Source organism: Manis pentadactyla, chromosome 11, assembly GCF_030020395.1.
Source record: "Manis pentadactyla isolate mManPen7 chromosome 11, mManPen7.hap1, whole genome shotgun sequence".
In the NCBI taxonomy this organism is placed as follows: domain Eukaryota; kingdom Metazoa; phylum Chordata; class Mammalia; order Pholidota; family Manidae; genus Manis; species Manis pentadactyla.
Window position 1 is genome coordinate 120873051 of NC_080029.1, and position 21790 is coordinate 120894840.

The window sequence follows — 21790 nt, forward strand, 5'->3', positions numbered from 1 at the left end:
GGGCTGATTCCAAACAACAGCCCAAGGGAAGTTGTGAACTTCAGGAAAAGCAAGACAAGGAAAAAAAGGTTTGAGTACAGAAAAGGTGCTAAAGAAATATATATGTATGGTCTAAATGATATTATCCTGAAATGCCAATTTAGTTAAAACCACAAATGAAGATTCTCAGAGACTACTTAGAGCAGAGTTCATTTATTATGTTCCTTGAATCCCCTGGGTTTCTCTGTTCTTGAGTACAACCACCTCTTACCTCTCTATTACTAAGCATATTTTTCAATTTATTAAGGCTACAAAAAGACTTAGGGTCTACCCCACCCTAGAGGCACTGAAGAAATAAAATGAGAGTTTATATGAAAATGCTGGGAATAACACATACACATTAACCACTCTTAATACAAGATAATTGCCTACCTAACCATAATCAAGAGCTAGCTTAGAATATGATCCTGGGCCTACGGCAAAGCATTTTAAACTTATGCAAAACATAGCCAAATGTTCAGTCTCTACTAAACTACTTTTTAACCTGAAATCCTTATCTAAAACCTAAATCCTTACCTATATCCTGAAAGACAGTAAATGTTCAACTGTTTTCTCTCTAGGTATTAGTGGAAAGAGAAAAAAGAGTAGAATTCCTTATGAATTTTGAGAGACTGACCTATCTGCCCAAGCTAGTCACAGAATATATTTTATGATTATATAAAATCTCTTAAGGTATACTTCTTTAAAACCAGGTACCACCACCTGTCCAATCTTCCTCTTATGGCTACTGTACAGTAAAAATGCAACAGTGCACAGCATGCACCTTCACTATGGGAAGGTACCACTCAAGCTGTAACTTCCTCCAAAAACACTCCTGCCTGCAGCCTCCTATTCTCTGCCCCTCCCCGACCATCGCATATCTGCTAAAGAGAACAGGAGGAAAGATGCCTCTGGGGCTATTGAACTCCACATTCTCAAGCAGCCAAACCAGTGAAAAAATAGCCTCTGTTTCCACTCCTGAAAATGCTGCTTAGAAATCACTAACACCAAATCATACAGTTACAGTTAGGACTTGCAGTTGTATGTAACTATCCTTTAGGCTTGGAGAGGATGATTAACTAGACACACCACTTTCCCTCCCCCAGTCAAACCAAAGGCTCAGCCTGGAATGTTGCAGGGCTTCAGGTACCTTTTGTAGCAGTGAAACAAATGTCTCCCCATGTAGTTCAGCTCACCTAGGCAGGGAAAGGCACTTGACTATCTTAGAGAAAATGCTTTCTCAGACCTTCATCCCTATGTTGAAGAAACGTGGCATTCTTCCAAAACAGAGTTAAACCCAGTTCTCTCCAAGAAGAGCCACTGAATTAATTAAATCCCAGACACTCTGACGCATGTGGATTTAACTAAGCCACTGTGACTCAACCCCTTCAGACACTTAGAAGTCAGTCCAGCAGCCAGAGACTGCATCCTTGTATCACCTGACAGGTTAGGGTTGTGTCACTACTTTCACTTAGTAACACCATATAACAGAAACTTCTAATGGCCTAAGCCTTTCTTTTTTATTAAGGTATCACTGATATACAATCTGTGAAGGTTCCACATGAGCAACATTGTGGTTACTACATTCCCTCCTATTACCAAGTCCCCACCACATACCCATTATAGTCACTGTCCATCGGTGTAGTAAGATGCTACAGTCACCACTTGTCTTCTCTGTGCTGGACTGCCTTCCCCATGCCCCCCTACATTATGTGTGCTGATCATAATGCCCCTTAATCCCCTTCTCCCTCCCTTCCCACCTGCCCTCCCCATCCATCCCCTTTCCCTTTAGCAACCGCTAGTCCCTTCTTGGGTTCTGTGAATCTGCTACTGTTTTGCTCCTTCAGTTTTTGCTTTGTTGTTTTACTCCACAAATGAGTGAAACCATTTGGTACTTGTCTTTCTCCACCTGGTGTCTAAGCCTTTCTTGAATCTGAAACTTTAATCTAACTATTTGAAGGAAGATGCAAACGCCAGTCACACAGGCACTTCCCGTTTCCTAATTCATCCAGTCCCTGGGGATCACCCTATCGATTTAAAGAACAAGTTTGTGTCCTTCCTAAGCAAAATGAAAAAGTCTGAAAAAAAAGACCCGTCGTCTCTTAGTCTGACCTCAAGCAGCCCCACCTCCCCATGGTCATTGTACGAAATGGAAAAACAGGACTGTGTGACACAGAGCTAGTGGTTGCACTTTTCTGGGTCTCAGTTGCTTCTTTGAAAAATCACACAGGAGAGCTTGGACTAATGAAGTGAGGTAGTTCCAACTCTTACAGTTCTATGGGCCTTTCTTGAAATTTCTGCTACAGCCTCCTCCTTAAGTTGCCATCCACTCATAGTTTCTATTAAAATTCTAATGAACTATCCATAAATGGTTTGAGTTCACCCTTAAACTATTAAAGCACACTGTACTTGGCCAAATCCTGCTGGCCCATTGGAGAGACCTATATAAACTGCTTACAAAAAATTCTAAGAGTTTTACATAAGGTTGAACCATATGAAGCTGCCAACATTCAAACATCTTTAACAGACAAAACAGCAATTTCATATGGTTCAACTTAATCCTCCTTATAAACCCATGAGGTAGGTTTTACAAATGAGGAAATGGAAGCACAGAGAAGTTAGTAACTTGTAGCAGTCACACAGCTAGCAGATTTGGATTTAAACTTGGGAAACTGAGTTCCTGAGCCTATAGTCCTAACCGTAACATTACACTGTCCCCTGTAGTGGAAACAAGAAAAGCCTGAGGAGGCGAGTCCAGACCAAGGCAGTGTCTCAGCAGGAGAGAGGCTCACACCACAGCCTCTGTTAGGTTGTACCTTTCACTTCAATGGTGGCATTTGCTTTCGGAGCGCTGACAAAGTGATACACGCAGTGGTATTCTCCTGAGTCCTCAGCTCTCGGCTTATTGATCCTGTAGAGGTGAGAAGAAACATCAAATGAGGAAGCTGTGGTCAAAATATACAAAATGAGAATCAAAAGAGCAACTAGGGACCCTGTTCTCCAAACTGTGCCCCTGAATGCAACTCACCTCATCTTAATTGAAAGCAAGAACCTCCCTCTCTGTGTCCCAAAACAAATGCCTGCTCCTTACTGAATGCAAGGAATACAAAGATGGAATGATACGTGGTTCCTAACTTTAAGGTGCTCTAGTCTGTTGACAGAAACTACAAAACAATTATCAAAATAAGGGGCTGTACAAGATATTGTAATCTATATTCAGATACAGAGGATGAAGCTATCACTAAAAACTTCTTGCTCACCTGGTAGTTCCAATCAAATTATGTTTTAAAAAACAAACCATTTTCTGTGCTTCCCTAAAGCGCTTGGTTTTGATAGTCCTGTTCTTAACCTGTATTTTGGTAGCATACCTTTTAATGAGTCTAGTCACTAGCAGGACCCAGGAGTAGTTTATGTGATTGCTTGGTGAATATTCCTTTCCAAACAGACCACGTCATGGGTAAATAGGCACTGTTGATTTGTTGCACAATTCTATACCCAGAACATAGCCTGGTGCCTACAATATAGTTAAGGGAATGATAAAACAACCGAATGACTGAATAAATACAAACTCAGGAAGAACCGCACTGTTAAACCAAATTAAACAGACAGAAAGGACTACAGAACTGTGTATGGCCAGAAGAATACTTCCTCTAAACCCTGCAGTTATCTCAAATAACCTCTCTTGCCCCTAAGGACGCGGCTTCATTTCACATCATCAGCTCAGTACATTCTGGTCTACACACATATCCCAGAATGCAGAAAGGATGGTGTGCAATTATAGAAAATAGAGAAGAGCAGCCTTCACATCAGAGGATAAACACATTAGCTCTTTCTCTTTTGCTCAGTGGATAAAATATGATGTTTGTGATGGTCAAAGCCCCACTGTACTAGTTATGTCTGAGAAAGAGAGCTAACCTTGACCACTGACTGGCCCAACACATTTATCCATCATACTGTTCATCCCTAAAAAGAAACATAGATTAAGAGACTAGAGATGAAGAGAAACACAGACCAGCACCAGGACTGTCTCACCATATCTACCGGGGCATAATATTCTAAGAGGAGCAGTCAAGAGTCTTCTCAATTTGACACAAGTGCCTCTTCTCAAAATCAATATGCTCCCAAGGAAAGCAGACATAAGTCAGCTGCTCTTAGTAAATGTTGCAGAGTTTAGAGAAGGAGCAGAAACCATATACCCAGGGCTTGGCCTGACTCTAAGTTTCTTACGAAGTTAACTCCCAAGCTTGAGGCCATCCCTATGGGCTCAAAATCTCCCCACAACATTCCCTTCAGCTGGCTACTGGAAAGAAATTCCCTATAGGCTAAGCAAAAGCACCGTGTGAGTCTTGCTCCAAGGCTGACTTATTACGTGGCCCAAGAGACTGCTCAGTTGTTATTCCACAAAATGTGGGAGAACAGATTCCCTAGAAAACTGACAATGCTGAAAACCCCTGAAGAGCTTCAGAAGCTGAGGGAAAAAAGGGGGAAAGAGGCATTTTATAAAGTCAGGCTCAAACTTTATAAAGTTACAGTTCAGACCATAGAGGGTGACATAGTACAAGAACTAAGAGAAACATGTTTGGGGGATATCTGGTACCTTGAAAGAAATATAAAAAGCAAACCTGTAAAACTAATGGGCAAACCAAGAATAAACAAATGCCTTTTATTTTACCCAACATCTCTATTTGATTAACCTTTTCCAAACTATGAGGATATAGCTGAGGCTGTATTTCCAATTTCATATCAGAACAAACTACAGTGAAGATAGGTTAACTACGTTGCCAATGAACAGTATGGTATAGCAGAAAAAAAACAATGACATAGATTCTTAATAGTCAGCAGATCTGGAACCTTGCCTTGTTTCCGAAATTTACTAGATACATTATTTGGCCCAGAAAGAAGTCAAGAGTTATTATTCTTTGAGTTTTAGTTTCCTTACCCCCAAAAAAGGACAAGGATCCACAAATTAATGAGGACCCATTAGTAAGAGATATGAAAAGATCTCAATTCTGCAAAATCCTGCAGAGCTGTCCTTGCTGCTACTGAGCACACAGGTTTTCCTTGTCTCACTCCAGTGTACTTTTTCTTTGTTCATCATCATCCTGCCAACCATTATTAGCTGATCCTTTTCCAGATAGGTTTCAACTAGGAACAAACCGTTCTGAAAGGTGAGGTTCCATGTTCCAAAAAGGCACCAAATCTTTGATGCCCAGTAACTTCAGCCAGCAAATATCCCCCTTTCATCAAAGGTAATATCTAGACTACCATCCTTATTCCAGATGACTAAAGAGCCCTTTATCCACTGTGCCTGATCAGGTTATGGTCATATTAGACACTCCTAAGAGGTAATTCCCTAGAAAGTTTACCCAGTCAAAAGATCACTTAGGGTGATCTTGCTCTAAGAGTCCTAAATCAGATTTTGATCTGATTCCTCAATCCAGTGGATTGAGTCAAGAGACCTGCTTTCTAATTGTGACTTTCCTATTGATTAGCATGTTACCCTACACAAATCACTCCCTATGCCCTCAGTTTCTCTATTATCATAGTGTGGGGATCATCTATGGCTTTTAAACCTGGCTGCTTTGCTGTTCATTAGAATCCTTTGGAAATCTTTTATAGACTCCTGGGCTCTCACCCCAAGTATACTGGATTAGATTCTCCAGAGAAGGACCACATATACCTCACGTGCCACTCACATAGCATGTTTATGGATTATGAATGTCAAGTAAGATCCGCTACACTCCCTCCAATCTTCCCAGGAGCCACTAGCCCCTCTTACCTGTATTCCATGTTGGTGGCATTCTTACGTGTGGCAGTCAGTTCTACCCCATTCTTTGTCCAGTAGCTGTATGTAAGGGTGGGAGAGCTAGAGGTGAGGTTACACTGCAGGGTGACAGGGAGAACAGGGCCATCTCGAATAATGACCTCTTCACTGGTGACGATCCTTGGCTCTGTAATAAGAGTGCACAATGATAGGGAGCGGTACATAGCCTTCCATTCTCTGCAGCCCTGGCCTGAGAGTTGGATGGGGTAGGATGGGGAGACTAGAAGAAGAGGGAGGGCAGACAGGACCACATGAGGAATCTCACTTAACCACTTTGGAAGAAGTCAAGAAAGAAAAAACAACGATTTATAAGCAAATGACCACTAGCGCAGACAACAGCCTGAAGACCAGTTGGCCTAGACGTGAAAAGAATGGGAGTATTACAGATGTTTGTACTGGCAACAATCCACTTACACTTGTGTACGCCACCGATTTATAAGAATCGCCAACCAATTCAGCTTCAATTAGAAAACCAGGCTCCACCTTGCAGTTCTGAAGACAAAGGCAGTATCATTTATGTAACTAATAAACTCCTTATGGAGTCACTAGACCTTGGAATAATAATAGCTATAATCAGATAATACATGTATGGCATTTCCCACATTTAAATCTGATAATCCTGTGGCAAACCAGCCATGACCATTAATTATGCAGAAAAACACAGTATCGATCCTAAAAGCAAATTTCCTGCCAGAAATCTACTGCATTTTCCAAATTTTGCTGAGGGACAATTCTTAAGGAATCATCAGTTCTTCTCTCCAGCCCATATTTATTCCCAAAATTTTCAGAACTGCACTTTAAAATATATTATTCCATTCTGAGATAAGATAACTATAACTAGAATGTAATAATATGTGTTGGTATTATGGGCTTCTAGAATCTTAGAGCTAAAAGGCCCTTAGAGTTCACTGAATCCCAGACTTTAAAAGAAAGAAAGGTAAACTTACTTGCACAAGGCTAAAATTATTATTAGTGGCAAAGCTGGGTCTAAAATACACATCTGAATGAATTCTCTATCCCTGCCCCCACCTCCAAACCAAAAAGACCTCCCACACATCTTCCACCCTATGGCAAGTGATATACATCATCTAGGTTCTATCCTGGGCTTCAATAACCTGGGATCACTAGCACAGTATCTACAGAAGTAACCTATTTGAGTCAAATATTGTACCACATTAAGCAGAAATTTTTTAAGGCACACTCTATCAGTCCTAGAAAGTTCATCCTTAAAGCACTGTGAATTCCATCACTCTATTCAAGTCAAGATGCTTGTTCCTTGTCTTTTCTTATTGTTATTTTTAATCTTTTCCCAGGTTTAGTTCTTTTTCTACTTTGGTTAAACATTTTTCGTGTTAAGTCTAAACTACCCAATCTTTTTCCATTCACAACTAAAGGTACTGCTCTTTTTTTTCCAATTCCTTCTCAGAAATCCTTTACTGACTTCTCCTTTCTCTTCACCTAGCTACTTCTTGTGTACAACTGTAGCAGCTCCCTGACACCATTTTATGCAATACAGTACTGGCTCTTAACTCTTAAGGATAGAACTCTCTCCCTCTACTGGAACTAAGCTTTGTTTGTTGTACAGTGAGGGCAGAGAGGATTGAGAAGTCATGGGACACTTGAAAAATGTAATGCCCAAAGGACCTCTTTATCAATGTAACATTTCTGATTGTAAAGCTCATATCATCAAAGAAACTTGTGATAAATAAAGCAAATCCTCAAGTTTGCTCAATTAAATTGGTTCTCACTGTTTTCCAACTCTGGCAAAAGGACTGTGGTTATATTCCATTCAGCAATAGTCCTTACTGGTAACATCAAACAGGGTCTCTATGTACAAATAATGGAGGCATAGCAGCCACTAAGACAGAAGCAGATGCATGTAAACACGTTAGCGCAGTGGTGTCCCATGGTTTCCAAAACACACTGGACAGAAGCCAAATCCCTGGGCCTTAAGTCAAGCAGAACAGCTGCAAACCCTGCAATGGAAGGCGCACACACACCATCAGCAGAAAGCATCACAATTCCAAGAAAAATCAAAACCAAGCAAAAACAAAAGAAAAAGAGAGAACCAGTACTCCACGGAAATTAAAAAATATAAAGGCAACATTAAAACCCAAACACACTTTTAGGTTTTTACTGAGTTTTTATTATCCAATTTCATTTTCTGTCCCATCTGGGACTCTCCTTCTGGTTCTTCCTCTCAGACTGCACTGAGAAAGGGTGAATTCTGAGAATCGGGCCAAAAGCTTCCAGATGTTTAAATACAAGGAAGCCAAAGCAAATGCTACTCTTACCTGTGGTGATGCAAATAACCACTGCGGCTCAGGGAGATAAAGAAGTTCATGAAAGCAACCTGGTAGACTTTCTGCCAAGAACTCTTGGAAGGCAAAGGAAAGCACTTCTTCCCTTAAGTGTTAAAGATCCTGGAGAGTCAGCTGGGAGCAAGTGGATAATTTAAAAGGTTTGAATAAGATTCTGGACCACAGGAGGGCTGTGGGGTAGAGTAACCTCCCTCCTATGGTTACTGTGTATGGAAACTAGTGCTAAACCAAGTTCCCTGGCCATGGTGCCACATGTGCGTTCGGCACCAGGATGAAGGTGGAGCTTTTATTTCTGTGGCCAAGCATTTCCCATGCAAAGTCCAAGAGAGATGAACATTTAGGAGAACCTCAAAAAGTTTTACCTGCCACTGACTCCTATTTAGAAACAGTGGGTAGAAGACCTTTAAACTAGTCATGATTCATATATAGCAGAACGTGCTATGGCCAGAGAGATACCCTAAAAACAGGGTATCTCTTCCTGCCTTACATTACTCAGGGACCTCTGAGAAGTACTGTCAGGAAGTCATTCTTAGATAGAAGACTTCAACTTCCCCCTAGAGGCAAATGTCCTTCAGGACCCTAAGATCACTAAACAATCAATTACAATGAATTCAGGGTGTCTAAAGAAGAAGGAAAGCCTGGCTCCAGAAAACAGTTAATTGGTTAGCTGACTGATAGGAAGTCTGGGGAGAGAATGAACTGGCCAGGGTTTGGTTTTTAACTACACACAGATACCTGTAAGTTAGGACGCTTATTTCCAAGTAAACTGGGATGTTAGGTACTCCTGAGATTGGTACGTAAATACACCAAAGCCTCATCTTCTAGCCCCACAGCATGACCTACTAACCAGGAGTCTACCTGAGTCAGTCTCCTGGAAGTATAAGTACCTAATGCCCAGCCTAGTCCATGACCACAGCCTTCTGCAGACCTTTGTGGCCATTTAGTTAATTCCTCTTTTATAAGGAAAGGAGCAAGGGGGCAGGAAAAAGAGGCGTGCAAGGGAAAACAGCTGTTAAATGGAAGAAAAATCACTGGGTTAATATTCCCCACTTTCACAGAGACACGATTTTCTTTTCCCCTTTCCAGAAGCAGGTTCTCTGATTCAACAGTGCCAACTGCAGCAGCTTCTCCTCTGTGTCCTCTAGGGACTCTTTTCTTCATAGGCACCTTCTGAGTTACTATGAAGAAGTGACAATTAATTTGCTATTTTCCATATAAGTATATAGATTCGGGGCCCATGTCATAATACCTCCTGTGCTATTACCAAATTCTTCATAAATGTACTTATTATTTTTATTTACTCTTTCTAAATCAATCAATTATTTGAGCCAGAACTGGCTCTAAGTCTCGTACTGAGTCTCTGAAAGAAGGTGAAAATCCCAGGGGATCTGTCCACTAAACAGAGATTGCTCCCTCAATTATAGTCAGGTCAGATGTGGGGCAATAACTCTTCCTGGCCCAGAGCACTGGCTCTGGGAGAGGTCCCTCCCTCTCCTTGCCACCAAACAAGTAGCAAGGTACTTTCCAGAAAGAGAGGCAGCCACAAAAGCTCCAGTACCTGATGTCTTACTTGTACCTGATACAGCACATGGAAGGAAAGATTCTGAGCCAGCTGCTCAGTTTACCCTCATCACTCAGAGGAATGGGGTTGGATTTAGTTTCCTCTTTTTTCTAGGCACAAGAAAAGGACAGTGTGAATGGTTGGTTTCCAAACTACTTCTAGGGTTGCCAGCCTCTGGGATGAGCAGCACTATGCCAACAGCCAGTCATCAAAGTCAAACTGTGAATAGGAAGCAGCTGCAACTCTGACTTTGAAACAGCACGATGGAGTTTTAAAAAAATACTTTGCAGCTTAGTGTCACCTGGCTCCTAACAGCAAGATCTATGGAGGAAATCTCAGGTTGCTGCTTTTAAGAGAACAGGAGACTGGACAGGCAGGACCAGTGAGGAGTGTACTGCTGTAGTGGAGGGCTGTTATCAGAGAAGCACATGCCACTGTTGTAGAAAAGAAAAAGAGCTGTAACTATGGAAATATTCAAGCTTACACGCCACCCAACAACCAAAACACACTACACCACACCCATGGCAACATCCCCATCACAGAACAGGATGACACCAAGTCACAGTGAGGGAGGAGGCTGGGCAGACACAAACTTAAAACCACAGAGGTGAAGGCAGCTACTCAGAGAGCTTCGGACAGATAAACAGAAGAAATAAAAAGTAGTTAGAGTGGGGAGAGAAACAAAAATAGAAAGGCACCAGAGAATAAATCAGCAAAGGGATAGCAGGTAACCTACTACAAAATTAAGGGGGAGGAAAAGAACAATATCAACACTGTCCTGGTTTGGACTGCCTGCTTTTGTTAAGTGGCTTTTGTTTTGTTTTTGTTTTTGTTTTGCCTCCCCAGTTCTCCCTCCCCATCTCTTCCCAATGCAGATGATTTTGGACAGTCTCGGATTTCCCCAAGTTCTTTGTTCCTGAGGAGAAAGACACAGAGAAGGGTTGGGGGGTGATAAAGGAGGTAGAGGACGGCAAAGAAGAAAAACAGAAGTTGCCACAGATGTTTTCATACACTACAACCAGAAGGGTCGTGGGTTTGAAAAAAACAAAGACATGGGGTGGGGTGAGCGATCATACTGGGGAAGAAGGAAAGGAAGCAGGAGGGAAGGGTCATCGGGCCACCTCTAGTGACTACAGTACTACTACTGTAGGGTGCTGGACTCACTCTGAAGGACGCTTATGGTGGCCTGGGCTCGAATCCATGTTATGGAGGGGTTTTGCCTCAAGTCATTCCTCTTGGGGTCGTTGCTGGCCCTGCACTCGTAAGTCCCAGAGTCCTCCAAGGTGAGCCGGGTTATTCTCAGCACACTCACGCCGTTTGACCCGTAGGCGGTGTTTACGGTGACACGGCGCTTCCGAGCACCGTCCCACAGCTGTCTGAAAGACTCTGCCCGGTTGACTTCTGCGTACCACCACTGGATCTCTGGCGTGGGGCTCCCGACCACATCACAGTACAGCTCAAAGGCGTCCCCAGTGAGCTTAGTTTCTGACATGGGCGACTTGACAAACCCAGCTAGAGGGAGGGGGAGCAGGAATGCAGTGACAGGCCAATCAGAAAAAAAAGAATCAACAGGTGTTAATAGTAATTTAAAGAAAAGAAAAGGAAAAGCAAATGAATTGCAAAGAACAAAAAGGATTCATTTTTAAACTACAAAGAGACAGTAAATAGCATTTCATACAAGCTTTCAGAAGAAGAACCACCCTGGGAAGCTTACAAAGCAAAGGCAGGCTAATTATAAGCCGGGGCAGCCCAGGTGCTGGCCAGGCAGAAGCAAGCACACTGGAAAGCATCTTAGCAATGGGCCCAGCTGGTAGGAATGGGAAAGCCTCAGGTCTTAGGAAAGAGTCTCTTTCCTTAGAGCACAAACCGTTACCTTTTCAAATTCAGGCAAGCAATGAAAGATAACTGGAAGGGGCTGTAGGTTTATATGCCAAGACAGGATCTCTCTCTAGGATGGGTGAACACTTCATTAGAGACACAATGTCTTTTGGGTGCCTCAACAAGAAGTATTAACTGACCGTTGACACCTTGGGAGCTGGAGTACAAAGTTCAATTGAAAAGGTAGCTAATTTCTCTCTCATGAAGGACTCTATCCTGAGTTCAGGTTAGACTCGCCCCACATCCTATTTCTCCCTGGGCCTTGGCAAACAAACAACCCAGGTGTCTGTGATTAGGCAGCCTCTCACTGCATGCAGACCCTCAGGCATAAGGAGAGCAAGACAGTCCTTCAGAGTGAGAATTACTGTGGGCATCAGCTCACCAGAGGAACCAGCAGTAACAGTGACCCCACTCCTCTCCAGTCTACAGTCGCACTTTGCCTTACGTAATCTCATAAATTCATACAACTACAAAAATCTCCTGAAAAGTCAGTCTTAAAAATAACCATGGTACATGACAGGCTCTCTCTACACAGTTTAGTTTCTGGGCTCCAAAGAGGCCAACTCAAAAAGAATACGAAATGTATAATGATGAATTAAAACTCTACAATGAAGCCTTGACCTCAACAACATCACCAGACACATCACCCAAGAACTAAAATTGCTCGTTTTCACTTGTCCATAATTTGCTTGAGGTTACACTTCCACAAGACAAGGTGGCAATGGCAGACAGTAAAAAAAAAAAATTAAAAATCCAGACTTATTTGAAGAACTTGGAGTAGGGGTCCACAGGAACTAAATCACAGTGCTAGCATACTATCCCTTAGCCACTTACTCCACCTAGGGTTCTTTCAGCATTTTCTACCAATTCTGGCAGCATCCTAAGGTACAGGCCAAGAAGCTAAAAGAGGGCACTCTGAGTGGCTGGGCAATTTCTCTTGGAACCAACCAGACCATCTGCAGTAAGCAGAGTAGGGCCTGGATCTCCCAATACCAGATTGACACTATTCCAGAGGAGAGTTCCCTTTAAGGAAACAGTTCTCCTATAGTCCAGAAGCCAAGGATGTAATGGAGCTGGCTGAAAATGGAGGTTGCTAAGTGGCAATTTTTCTGTTTATATCCATAGAAGTATGTACCTTTGGAGATAAACTCCACCCATGGACCTCAGAACCCTAAGAGAGGAATTATACTTGCCCAACTACAGGTTAAGACCTCCAAGTTCATACCAGTCCAGTCTTCCGATTCATAAAATATTTAGAATCTGGGAAGGACAGGAGTGCAGTAATTAACAGCCTTAGTTTAGACTAAATGTTCTACTCTGAAAATACCATTCTAAACTTCCTCTTCAGATCCAGTTTCAGTTCCCTGTAAGGAACTATCTCCCAGAGGCCTCAAGAAGCCAAAAAGATGTCATTCTCAAATGCAGAAGTTTAAGAATTCTAGAAAGGAGACACTAAGCCCCTGCCTGAAAAGCTAAGCTCACATTCAGATAAAGTGGAATCCAAGGAGCCATGTCTTAGTCTCACCAAACTGCCACCTGCTCGTCTGTCAGAAGCCAATGCCAACTAATATAGAGGGAGAGGTAAAGGAAACTGTTTTGTTCATTTTAGTATTGGTTTAATCACCAGAAAAAGCTGGCTATCAGTAAATCCCTACAGAGCAGTAAAGAGTATTGTTCCTTTTTAATCATATTCTTGATCATTAAGTGGAAATCACAAATGCTCTTATTCTCACATTCTCTGTGAACTGGGAGAGTTTATGTCCTCTCAAATGCTGTGATTATGTACAGACCTTCCTTGCCTTATGATGGGGTTATGTGCCAATAAACCCATTGTAAGTTGAAAATATCCTAAGTTGAAAATGCATTTAATACACCTAATCCACTTACATCACAGTTTAGCCTAGCCTACTTTAAATGTGCTCAGAGCACTTACATTAGTCTACAGTTGGGCAAAATTGTCTAACACAAAGCATATTTTATATTACCAAGTGTTGAGTGTCTCATGTAATTTGTTGAATACTGTACTGAAAGTGAAAAACAGAACGGTTGTATGAGAACAGAATGGTCTAAGTGTATCTATTGGCTATTTACCCTTGTGATCATGCGGCTAACCGTGAGCTGAGCTCACTGCCGCTGCCCAGCACCACAAGAAAGGGTAATACCACACATACTACTAGCCCAGAAAAGATCAAAATTCAAAGTACAGTTTCTGTTGAATGTGTATTGCTTTCACACTGGAAAGCTGAACCATACTAAGTTGAGGACCGTCTGTATCTGAAATTGACTAGTGAATTTGTTTTGTATTGTTTCCCCTTCTGAATTGCACTTCAAAGCAGGCTTGGACTTCAGTCTCTTTATTGACCACACTAATATAAAAACAATGTTTGCACACATGTCCAAAACACCAAGAACCCATCCAATTCCAGTGTAATCTCAAATCCCAATACCACACAATTCAAAGGCAGCTGAGACACAGCTTGAACACATTTCCTACTGCACAGAACCAAGCAACTCACTCCACCTGGCACTGCCTCCTGCCTCCCCTGGGCAAGACTTACTTCTAAGGAAGAAGGATTGGTGATCTTATTTGATTTTTCTACCTGTGTACAAGAAAATGGGACTAAGTAAAAAATGGTTTTGAATTACTAAATTATAGAATGCATATTTAAACAAACTTATCTAAATAAAAGATTAAAAATCCCTTAAAATACTGACATTATGTACTCTTCAAAGGCTATTATGATGTTTTGTTATTAAACATGTTTATCAACAAGTACTATTTTCTAGGTATATTTTAGACAATGTACTAAGCACTTTATATTACCTTAGTTAATCCTCACAATAGCCTTATAGGATAGGTGCCACTAAAATCCCCTTAAAAGTGTGGGAACTAAGGCCCCCAAAAGTTAAGTACTTTGCCCACGGAGCCATTAGCAAAAAAAGTCTGGCCTGGAATTCAGGTGTGCCCAAAGCTAAAGGATGACAGTGTCACCTAATGCTTTCTACAGCTGCAATCAGTGTGTCTTATTAGGCCAGAAAAACTTTTTGTCATTATTTAAATGTTAAAGATATTTTTTGTCACCACTTAAATTTAATGAATTAGTTAACAATGTCTAACGATAAAAAGCTGGAACTTCTCCACTGTAATGTGCAAGCACACTACAATCACTAACTCCTTAAAAATTATACTCCTGTTAAAGAAAAGAGATAGAGGAACAAAGGATCAAAGAGTGCATAAAGTAACTGTGTGTGTGTGTGTGTGTGTGTGTGTGTGTGTGTTTTGGGGTAGAGGGAGAAGGGAAGAAAAATCGTGAGAAAACAAAAGAAAATACGGTTCAGAAGCAAGACTGCCCCCTAGTTGTGATGATTCCATTGCCCTGCCTTAGGGAAGGCTGGCTTCACAGCAGGAGAGTTTAAAAGACATTAGGTGCCTATCTTTGGTGTTGTGGTCAGTGGCCAAATTAATAAAGGCAGCACCAAAAATACTTATAAAATTTAACAGTTTGCAAAGAGTTTCCACACACTTGACATCTCACTTCATTCTCATAATTTCACAAGGTTCAAAGAGCAGGTGCAGAGACAGGTTTGTGATTTGCCTAAGATTGCTTAGTTGGCTAATTCTGAGCAAAAGCTGATATCAGAATGCAGGTCTTCAACTCTTAGTCTACAATTCTTTCCAGTAAACTATATTGCCTCTAAACAAACCAAGTAGGGGATTCCTTGACAGCTGAACACTCATCAAAAATCAAGAAAACAGATCTGTTTCTCCTCCTAGCAGTAAGAGAGGAAAAAATACCCTCTCTACACAATACTGTGAAATTATAATTAGCAAGGGAAAGTTATTAACAACCATCTACCTCATTATCCGTCCAAAATTAGCTCCAATTCAGGAGACGAGAAGAACCAGCTCACCACAGCAGAGGCAGGCAGCAGGCAGCTCAGAGCCTGACTCACTGTCCTGCCTTTCATTACCAAGGGCTTTCAAATAGAGGCCCTCAACATGAGAGCACACAACTGCTAAAATTAGGAGGCCAGCAGAAGCATCTGGTTTGATCTCCAGGTCAAAGCTCATCCAGTATTTTGTAAATTTCAGGAAAACGTCCTTCCACTCCTTTCTCATCATCTCCACTTACTGTAACTGGGCTCAGATCTCACACAGGTTAGAGAAAGTGCTAGTATCAGTGCATTCAGTTCGACAGTGATTAGGAGGAAAGCTGAACAGTGGTCACTGGCTTTCAGGGACAGAGGGAGTAGAAGCTGGGGGTGATGAAGGGTAGCAGGCAGAATATAAAAAATGGAGACAGTAAAACCAGGAAAAGTGTACCGCAGAACTGCCTACCCGGGGACGGGGGATGGGAAACAAAGAAGACAGCTGGGGCTAGCAGCCGGGGAAAGGAGGAGCTCTCTGGCAGGAAAAACTGGATGTGTAGAAATGTAGCAGCGGGTGAGAAGAAAAAGGAAACAGAAGAGTAAGTTGAGCCCAATCCCAAGAAAACTGTTTTCACATTTGCCCTAAGGAAGCAAAAATACTAGCCCAGCCACATACAGGACAGACCATCAGTGATTACTACAGACGAGATTCTCATTTATTTCCAAGGGCAAATCACTGAACAGGTAAAAAGACTAACTTCTCACTCTAATTCGCAGCTGACTACCACCAAGGCCACACCTTTAAATCTAGCCTGCTTTTGTCACCTTTTTTTTAAACAGCTGTTCCCTTCAAGCCCGTCTACTATTAATTCTCTGTGGGTGGCTCATGCTGTTCTCTCCTTCATGCCTCATAATAAAGAGGAAATGACAGACAAAGACACAACAGCATTTCTTCCTGTGCCCACCCCGCCCAACCAAAAACACACACAACTCACACCATGTACCGCAAAAAGAAGATACACTGAGCAAGATAAACTGGTATCTGTGGTTAAAGGTATAGTATTTCAAATCTGTCTAAATGACGCTGAACTGTTATAAGGCTGTGTGCACAGGCTATATATATACCCTGTTTATCATTACTGTTAATTTAAGAATCATTATCACTATTCCTTAACAACAAGGCGGGTCATAAACAAATACGCACTCACTCTCTGTGTACCGACCAAGGGTAAGGGAGGCCTGAGGTCCTGGGAGTGGATGGAAATGGGGTAACCTCATTCTCTGCAGCAGGAAGGTATATGGGTCTGATCTCATGGACCAGTCCTATCTGTAAGTAGAGATGGCGGCAATTACATAGCATTTTCTAAATTCAAACCTGTTCCTTTCACAACTATCTATCTCTATGACAAAGGCTTGGAAGTTTAGATGGTTCCCATCATAGCTTCTAAACCAGGGCCCACCCTTTATTCTGAAATTTTACCATCCAAATAGCTGAAGTAACTGCTCAGCATATTGTAGCCACCCTTCCGCTCTGGAGAAATAGGGAAATCTAGTTCAAAGGAGACTATGTGGTTTAGTGATTAAAAACAGCAAACTTTAAAATCACGTTGCCTAGAGGCACCGTCACTAACTATACTTTAGGCAAAGGACCTAATCTCTGAGAGCTTCTCCCTAACCTGTAGAAGGAGGCTAATAATAGCAGCAACCTCAGAGGGTTATTGTGAGGATTACATGAAGTAACAGTTTAAAACAGTGTGTGGCACACAATATAGTAATAAACACTCAATAACATTAGCTACTATTATATGTCTCCATAGAAATAATGCTGAACAGGCCACGAGCAGGAGCCTTCAGCACTGCTCCACAGCAGGATCTTCACATCCTAGATGAGTCCTAACTTAGAATCCAACTTCTTCAAGAAACAACAAAAAATTAACCTTAACCTTTAAAATAAAATGAGAACCAGAATGGAAATATCGGTTGTAAAAGGCAATTTAAAAAAAAAGGAATTATTCATTTCTTCCTATCCTTACAGCAAACTAGAATGAGAAGAGTGATTATAGCAGTGTGGATTTGAGGAATTTGCAAATTACTACAGAGTTATAAACCACTAAAGCTGAGGTATTACGAACAATGTAAACATTCAAGAAAACTGAGGGAAAAAAAGGCAGTATGAGATTCTCCTTTTTAAAAAAAACTAAAGAATAAACCTACCAATTATAAATGAAGCTTCCTTGCAATGATATGTGGGAAAATACTGGATATTGGACTGGCCAAACTGTAAATTCACAAAATGTAGGATTAAGATGGCAGTTACAGAATTTTGGATCTTGTCAGATTAGCTTAATTTTAGTCTAACAAAGAGCTGAGCTTTTGAGATAGTACCTCTACAACTCAAGTTCCCTCAACTTAGAGTGGTTTCTTCAAATGGGAATGATCCCACCTACTTTACAGAATAGTCATGGAAGTCATGTAATATATGCGAAAGAGTTCTGTAAATTGTAAATTTCTATGCAAATGATATGTTACTTTAGGGCAAATAAGGGATAAGTATCTGATATGACTGGATCTTGAACTAGGATTTTCATTCAGTCCTATTGTCAATTCCCATGGACAGAATAAACAAGGATGATCTACTTAGATCAGTGGGTCTAAAAGTCAGTGACACACACAAAAAAAGGTTTTAAGTATGATAAATGCACTCAAACAAAATTTTGCATAGAATACAGGGGTGTCCCAGACCCCAGCTTAAACATGCTGAGTCTTTGACTGTACTGCTATTGGACAGATAAGGGTCTCTCTATTAAACTGAGAGCTCACCTTATAGGGAAATGAGCCATGGTTTACAACATGTGGGTTGTGTTCTTCAACTTCTTCAACCTCAGTCTCCTCATCTGAAAAATGGGGATAATAATTCCTTCCTTCTTCATAAGGTAATGGCAAGGTTCACATGAACAATGCATGTAAAATTATTCTGCAATCTGTACAGCTATAAATGGAATGAATATATAAATGGCTGTTTTGTGCAAGTATCCTACTCTGCAACTTAATTAAACCTGTCCTGGGTGTTCTGTTGAGGTACCTCAAAAGCAGTTTGGGGGCAGAGGGGAGCAACAGAGCTCAAAGATTCACCCATGGTGAAAGGGAGTTCTCTACTGTGCTTTTTCTGAATTTTTCAATTCAATATTTTCAAAAGAAAAAAGCATTGAAAACCACTGACCAAAAGAATTTCAGTATGTTTCAAATGGAGAGTGACAGTATTTACTGGTCAGGTTGCTAGCAATTAATTTTAAAAAGGAGAATAAATTCTCCTTTTTAAAAAAAAGGGTCTTATAAAAAATAGAACTTGACACCAGATTTAAGAAATAGAAGAGATTGGAAATTTGTAATAGCGAAAATAATAATCAGCTCAGAACTGATCTCCTCTTGCATTTCTTCATGCACATGTCACATGTTCAGTAACACTTGCCCATGAATAACAACCTTGAATGGATTCTAACAGACTAAGAGGCCTGCTTTTATGTTATCAGAAAATCCTAGCCACTTAGTCTACACTTTTATAGTCCTCAGGTAAACAGTTTCATTATTAGAGACACTCTTTGAGACTGACAACATTTCTTCCTCACCCTGGAAAGAGGCATTTAAGTTTAATATTGAGCAAAGAAAGTAAGGCTAACTATAATAGATCAGACCATTTTGACTGTGACATCAAAATGGCCCGTAACCTTAGTTTTTCAAAACTAAGGGAAAAAATGCAACAGTCACAAATTATAGTCAAGCTAGTCTTTTTTAGCAAACTTTACACTGCCTAACTCTACAAACAGTGCTCAAGCTGCTGTTACACAAAGGGAAAAGGCTAGTTTTGTAGCCATTAAAAACCAAGAATGTCAGCCAAAGGAAATAGACAAATGCATATAAACCAGCTGTATCTCAAACAGCGCTGTTAATGAAGGTTTTCAAATAGTGAAACCCTTAATATTTAAGCAAATGCTCATAAAACCCCTCTTATCCTATGTCAAAATAGCTAGGGGCCAATCTAGAACTACAGACACATGGAACACTGAAGCGGACACTGGGGGGAAGGGAAACAGTCACAGAGCACTTTAAGAGTACGCCTCAGCTGACCCTCCAGTTAGGGTTAGAGGCAGAATGAAAACAATACGCTAGAAAGGTTGAATACTTCAGTTAAATAAACTTTTCTCAAAAGCCATGGGTAATTACTTATCAAAAGCTAACCTCCACTAAATACTTTTTCTGTGAAATTCATTTGTCAACAGATTCAGTATAACATTTGGTAACAAGCTTACTTTCTGCCCCTGAAAATTTACCAATAATCAGGATTTACATTAAAGATAACACAACTCATTCCATTCTTCCAGAGGATAATACAGTTTACCTCATTCTTTCATCATCATAAATCCCCATGAGAGTGACAATGAACACAAGTATTCCAGGACGCTGACAATGTAGATATTGTGGATATATTCTAAAAGACATTCAAACTTAAAAAGGTAGTAAACCCTCTCCTCCATCTTCTTCTAAACAGCCACTCCCAGAAACCTGTCAAATACTTTGCACATAGTGAAATTCAATCTTTGAATCATATTCCAGAATGTTAGGTAGTATAGTCCCAATCTTCCCAGATGATTATTTCCAAAGCATAAATAGCTTATAGTAGAAACCACATTGGAAACCTTGTTATTATATATTAAAGGCAAAACTTTTCTTAGATGGCAGAATTCTAGAGCACTGTTTCTTAGGCTTTATTATGCATCAGAATCATCTTTTAAAACACAGGCTGCTAGAAAACTGAAGGAACAGAACAGCAGCAGACTCACAAACTCCAAGAAGGGACTAGCGATTACCAAAGGGGAGTGGTGTGGAAGGGTGGGTGGAGAGGAAGGGAGAAGCGAATTGTGGGGTATCATGATAAGTGCACATGGTGTGTGTGGGGTCATGGGGAAGACAGTGTAGCACATAGCACAGAGAAGACAAGTAAGGACTCTGTGGCATCTTACTACACTGATGGACAGTGACTGCAGTGGGGTATGGGCGGGGGGGACTCGAAAATATGGGTAAATGTAGTAACCACATTATTTTTCACGTGAAACCTTCATAAGAGTGTATATCAATAATAACTTAATTAAAAAAAAAACCACACACACTGCTAGGCCCAACCCTGAGATTCTGATTCAATAGGTCTCACGTGGGATCTGGGAATGAGCATTTCTAATAGGTTCTCAAGGTGATGCTGGTGTCTCTGGCCCATAGACCACATTTTGCCAATAATGTCAGAAAGGTCTGAAACTGTTACACTGTTCAGCTTTTCAAATAGAAGGAAATGAGGGCATAGAAGCCGCACGTTTGTGAAACCATGGACTCTCCTAGCAGCTGAGTCTGCGATACATGAACTAAAAGAAGGAATGTGGCAAAAGTAACCACTAACAAACTGTCCCTCTCTGACCTCATAACGATTTTCATCTTGTCTTTAGTCTTTCAATTCGATTTACCAATCATTGAGGGCCTATTTACTAAGACTATGCACAGGGATAACTAAAAACCTGGCTCCTAAAGAGGGCTCTTGCAAGACGTCAGACAGAAAAATAATCAGAATACAATGCAATTTGATAATGGCTACTTCTATAACAGATGTATGAAGAAAACCAGGAACATACAAGAAAAAATAATTTTGCTGGAGGACAGGGCATAGAAAGCTTGTGCAGAAAATCTGAGTCTAGCCTTGTCAGTCTGCGGGGGAAAGAGGAGATGGTCTTGTTCTAAAAGTAAAGTTACAAGCACAGGGTTACAAAGTGGCAGGAATGAGTAATTCTAGACAAAGCTGATAAAAATTCAACAATTGTTGAGTGCTTTTATATGCCAAGCACCTATTAAGTGGTCAAGCTACTTAAATAATCAGATAGTACACAGCCTCAAGACCTCATAATTTAGAGAGTAATGACAAACGTCCTGCAGGCTAACTAGCCTGGGCTTCTTTCTATAGAACAACCATTGTGACTGATGAGCAACAAGCAGTGTGGCAATATGAAGGATGGGTCAGAAGAAAGGAGTTAGGAAACTCCAATAATCTGAATGAAAAATGCATCTGAAGTAATGAAGAGTAGCTATAAGAATGGTAAGAAGGCAATGGGTGTGAGAAATGTTTAAGAGAGAGAATCAATTGAAATTGTTGACGATGAGATGGAAAGCGATCTTGTAAACAGAACAAAGGAGGACAGGCTGCAAGTTGGCTTTGGAGGTGCTCACAGGACAAGCTGTGCTGGTGAGATGTTCAGATGTAGTTAAAAAATATGGACTTAG

General features: G+C 41.0%; 1 protein-coding gene across 2 annotated transcripts in view; it reads right to left on the bottom strand.

Annotated features, from left to right (window-relative positions):
• Positions 1-21790, bottom strand: part of NPTN (neuroplastin) — a 77045-nt gene that overhangs the window by 18408 nt on the left and 36847 nt on the right. For both annotated transcript variants that reach the window (XM_036907770.2, XM_036907772.2), the window contains exons 2-4: positions 10889-11236; positions 5798-5969; positions 2835-2929 (exon numbers count right to left, since the gene is read on the bottom strand). In XM_036907770.2, the coding sequence (XP_036763665.1) occupies positions 2835-2929; positions 5798-5969; positions 10889-11236 (615 nt within the window). The remainder of the gene's footprint in view (positions 1-2834; positions 2930-5797; positions 5970-10888; positions 11237-21790) is intronic.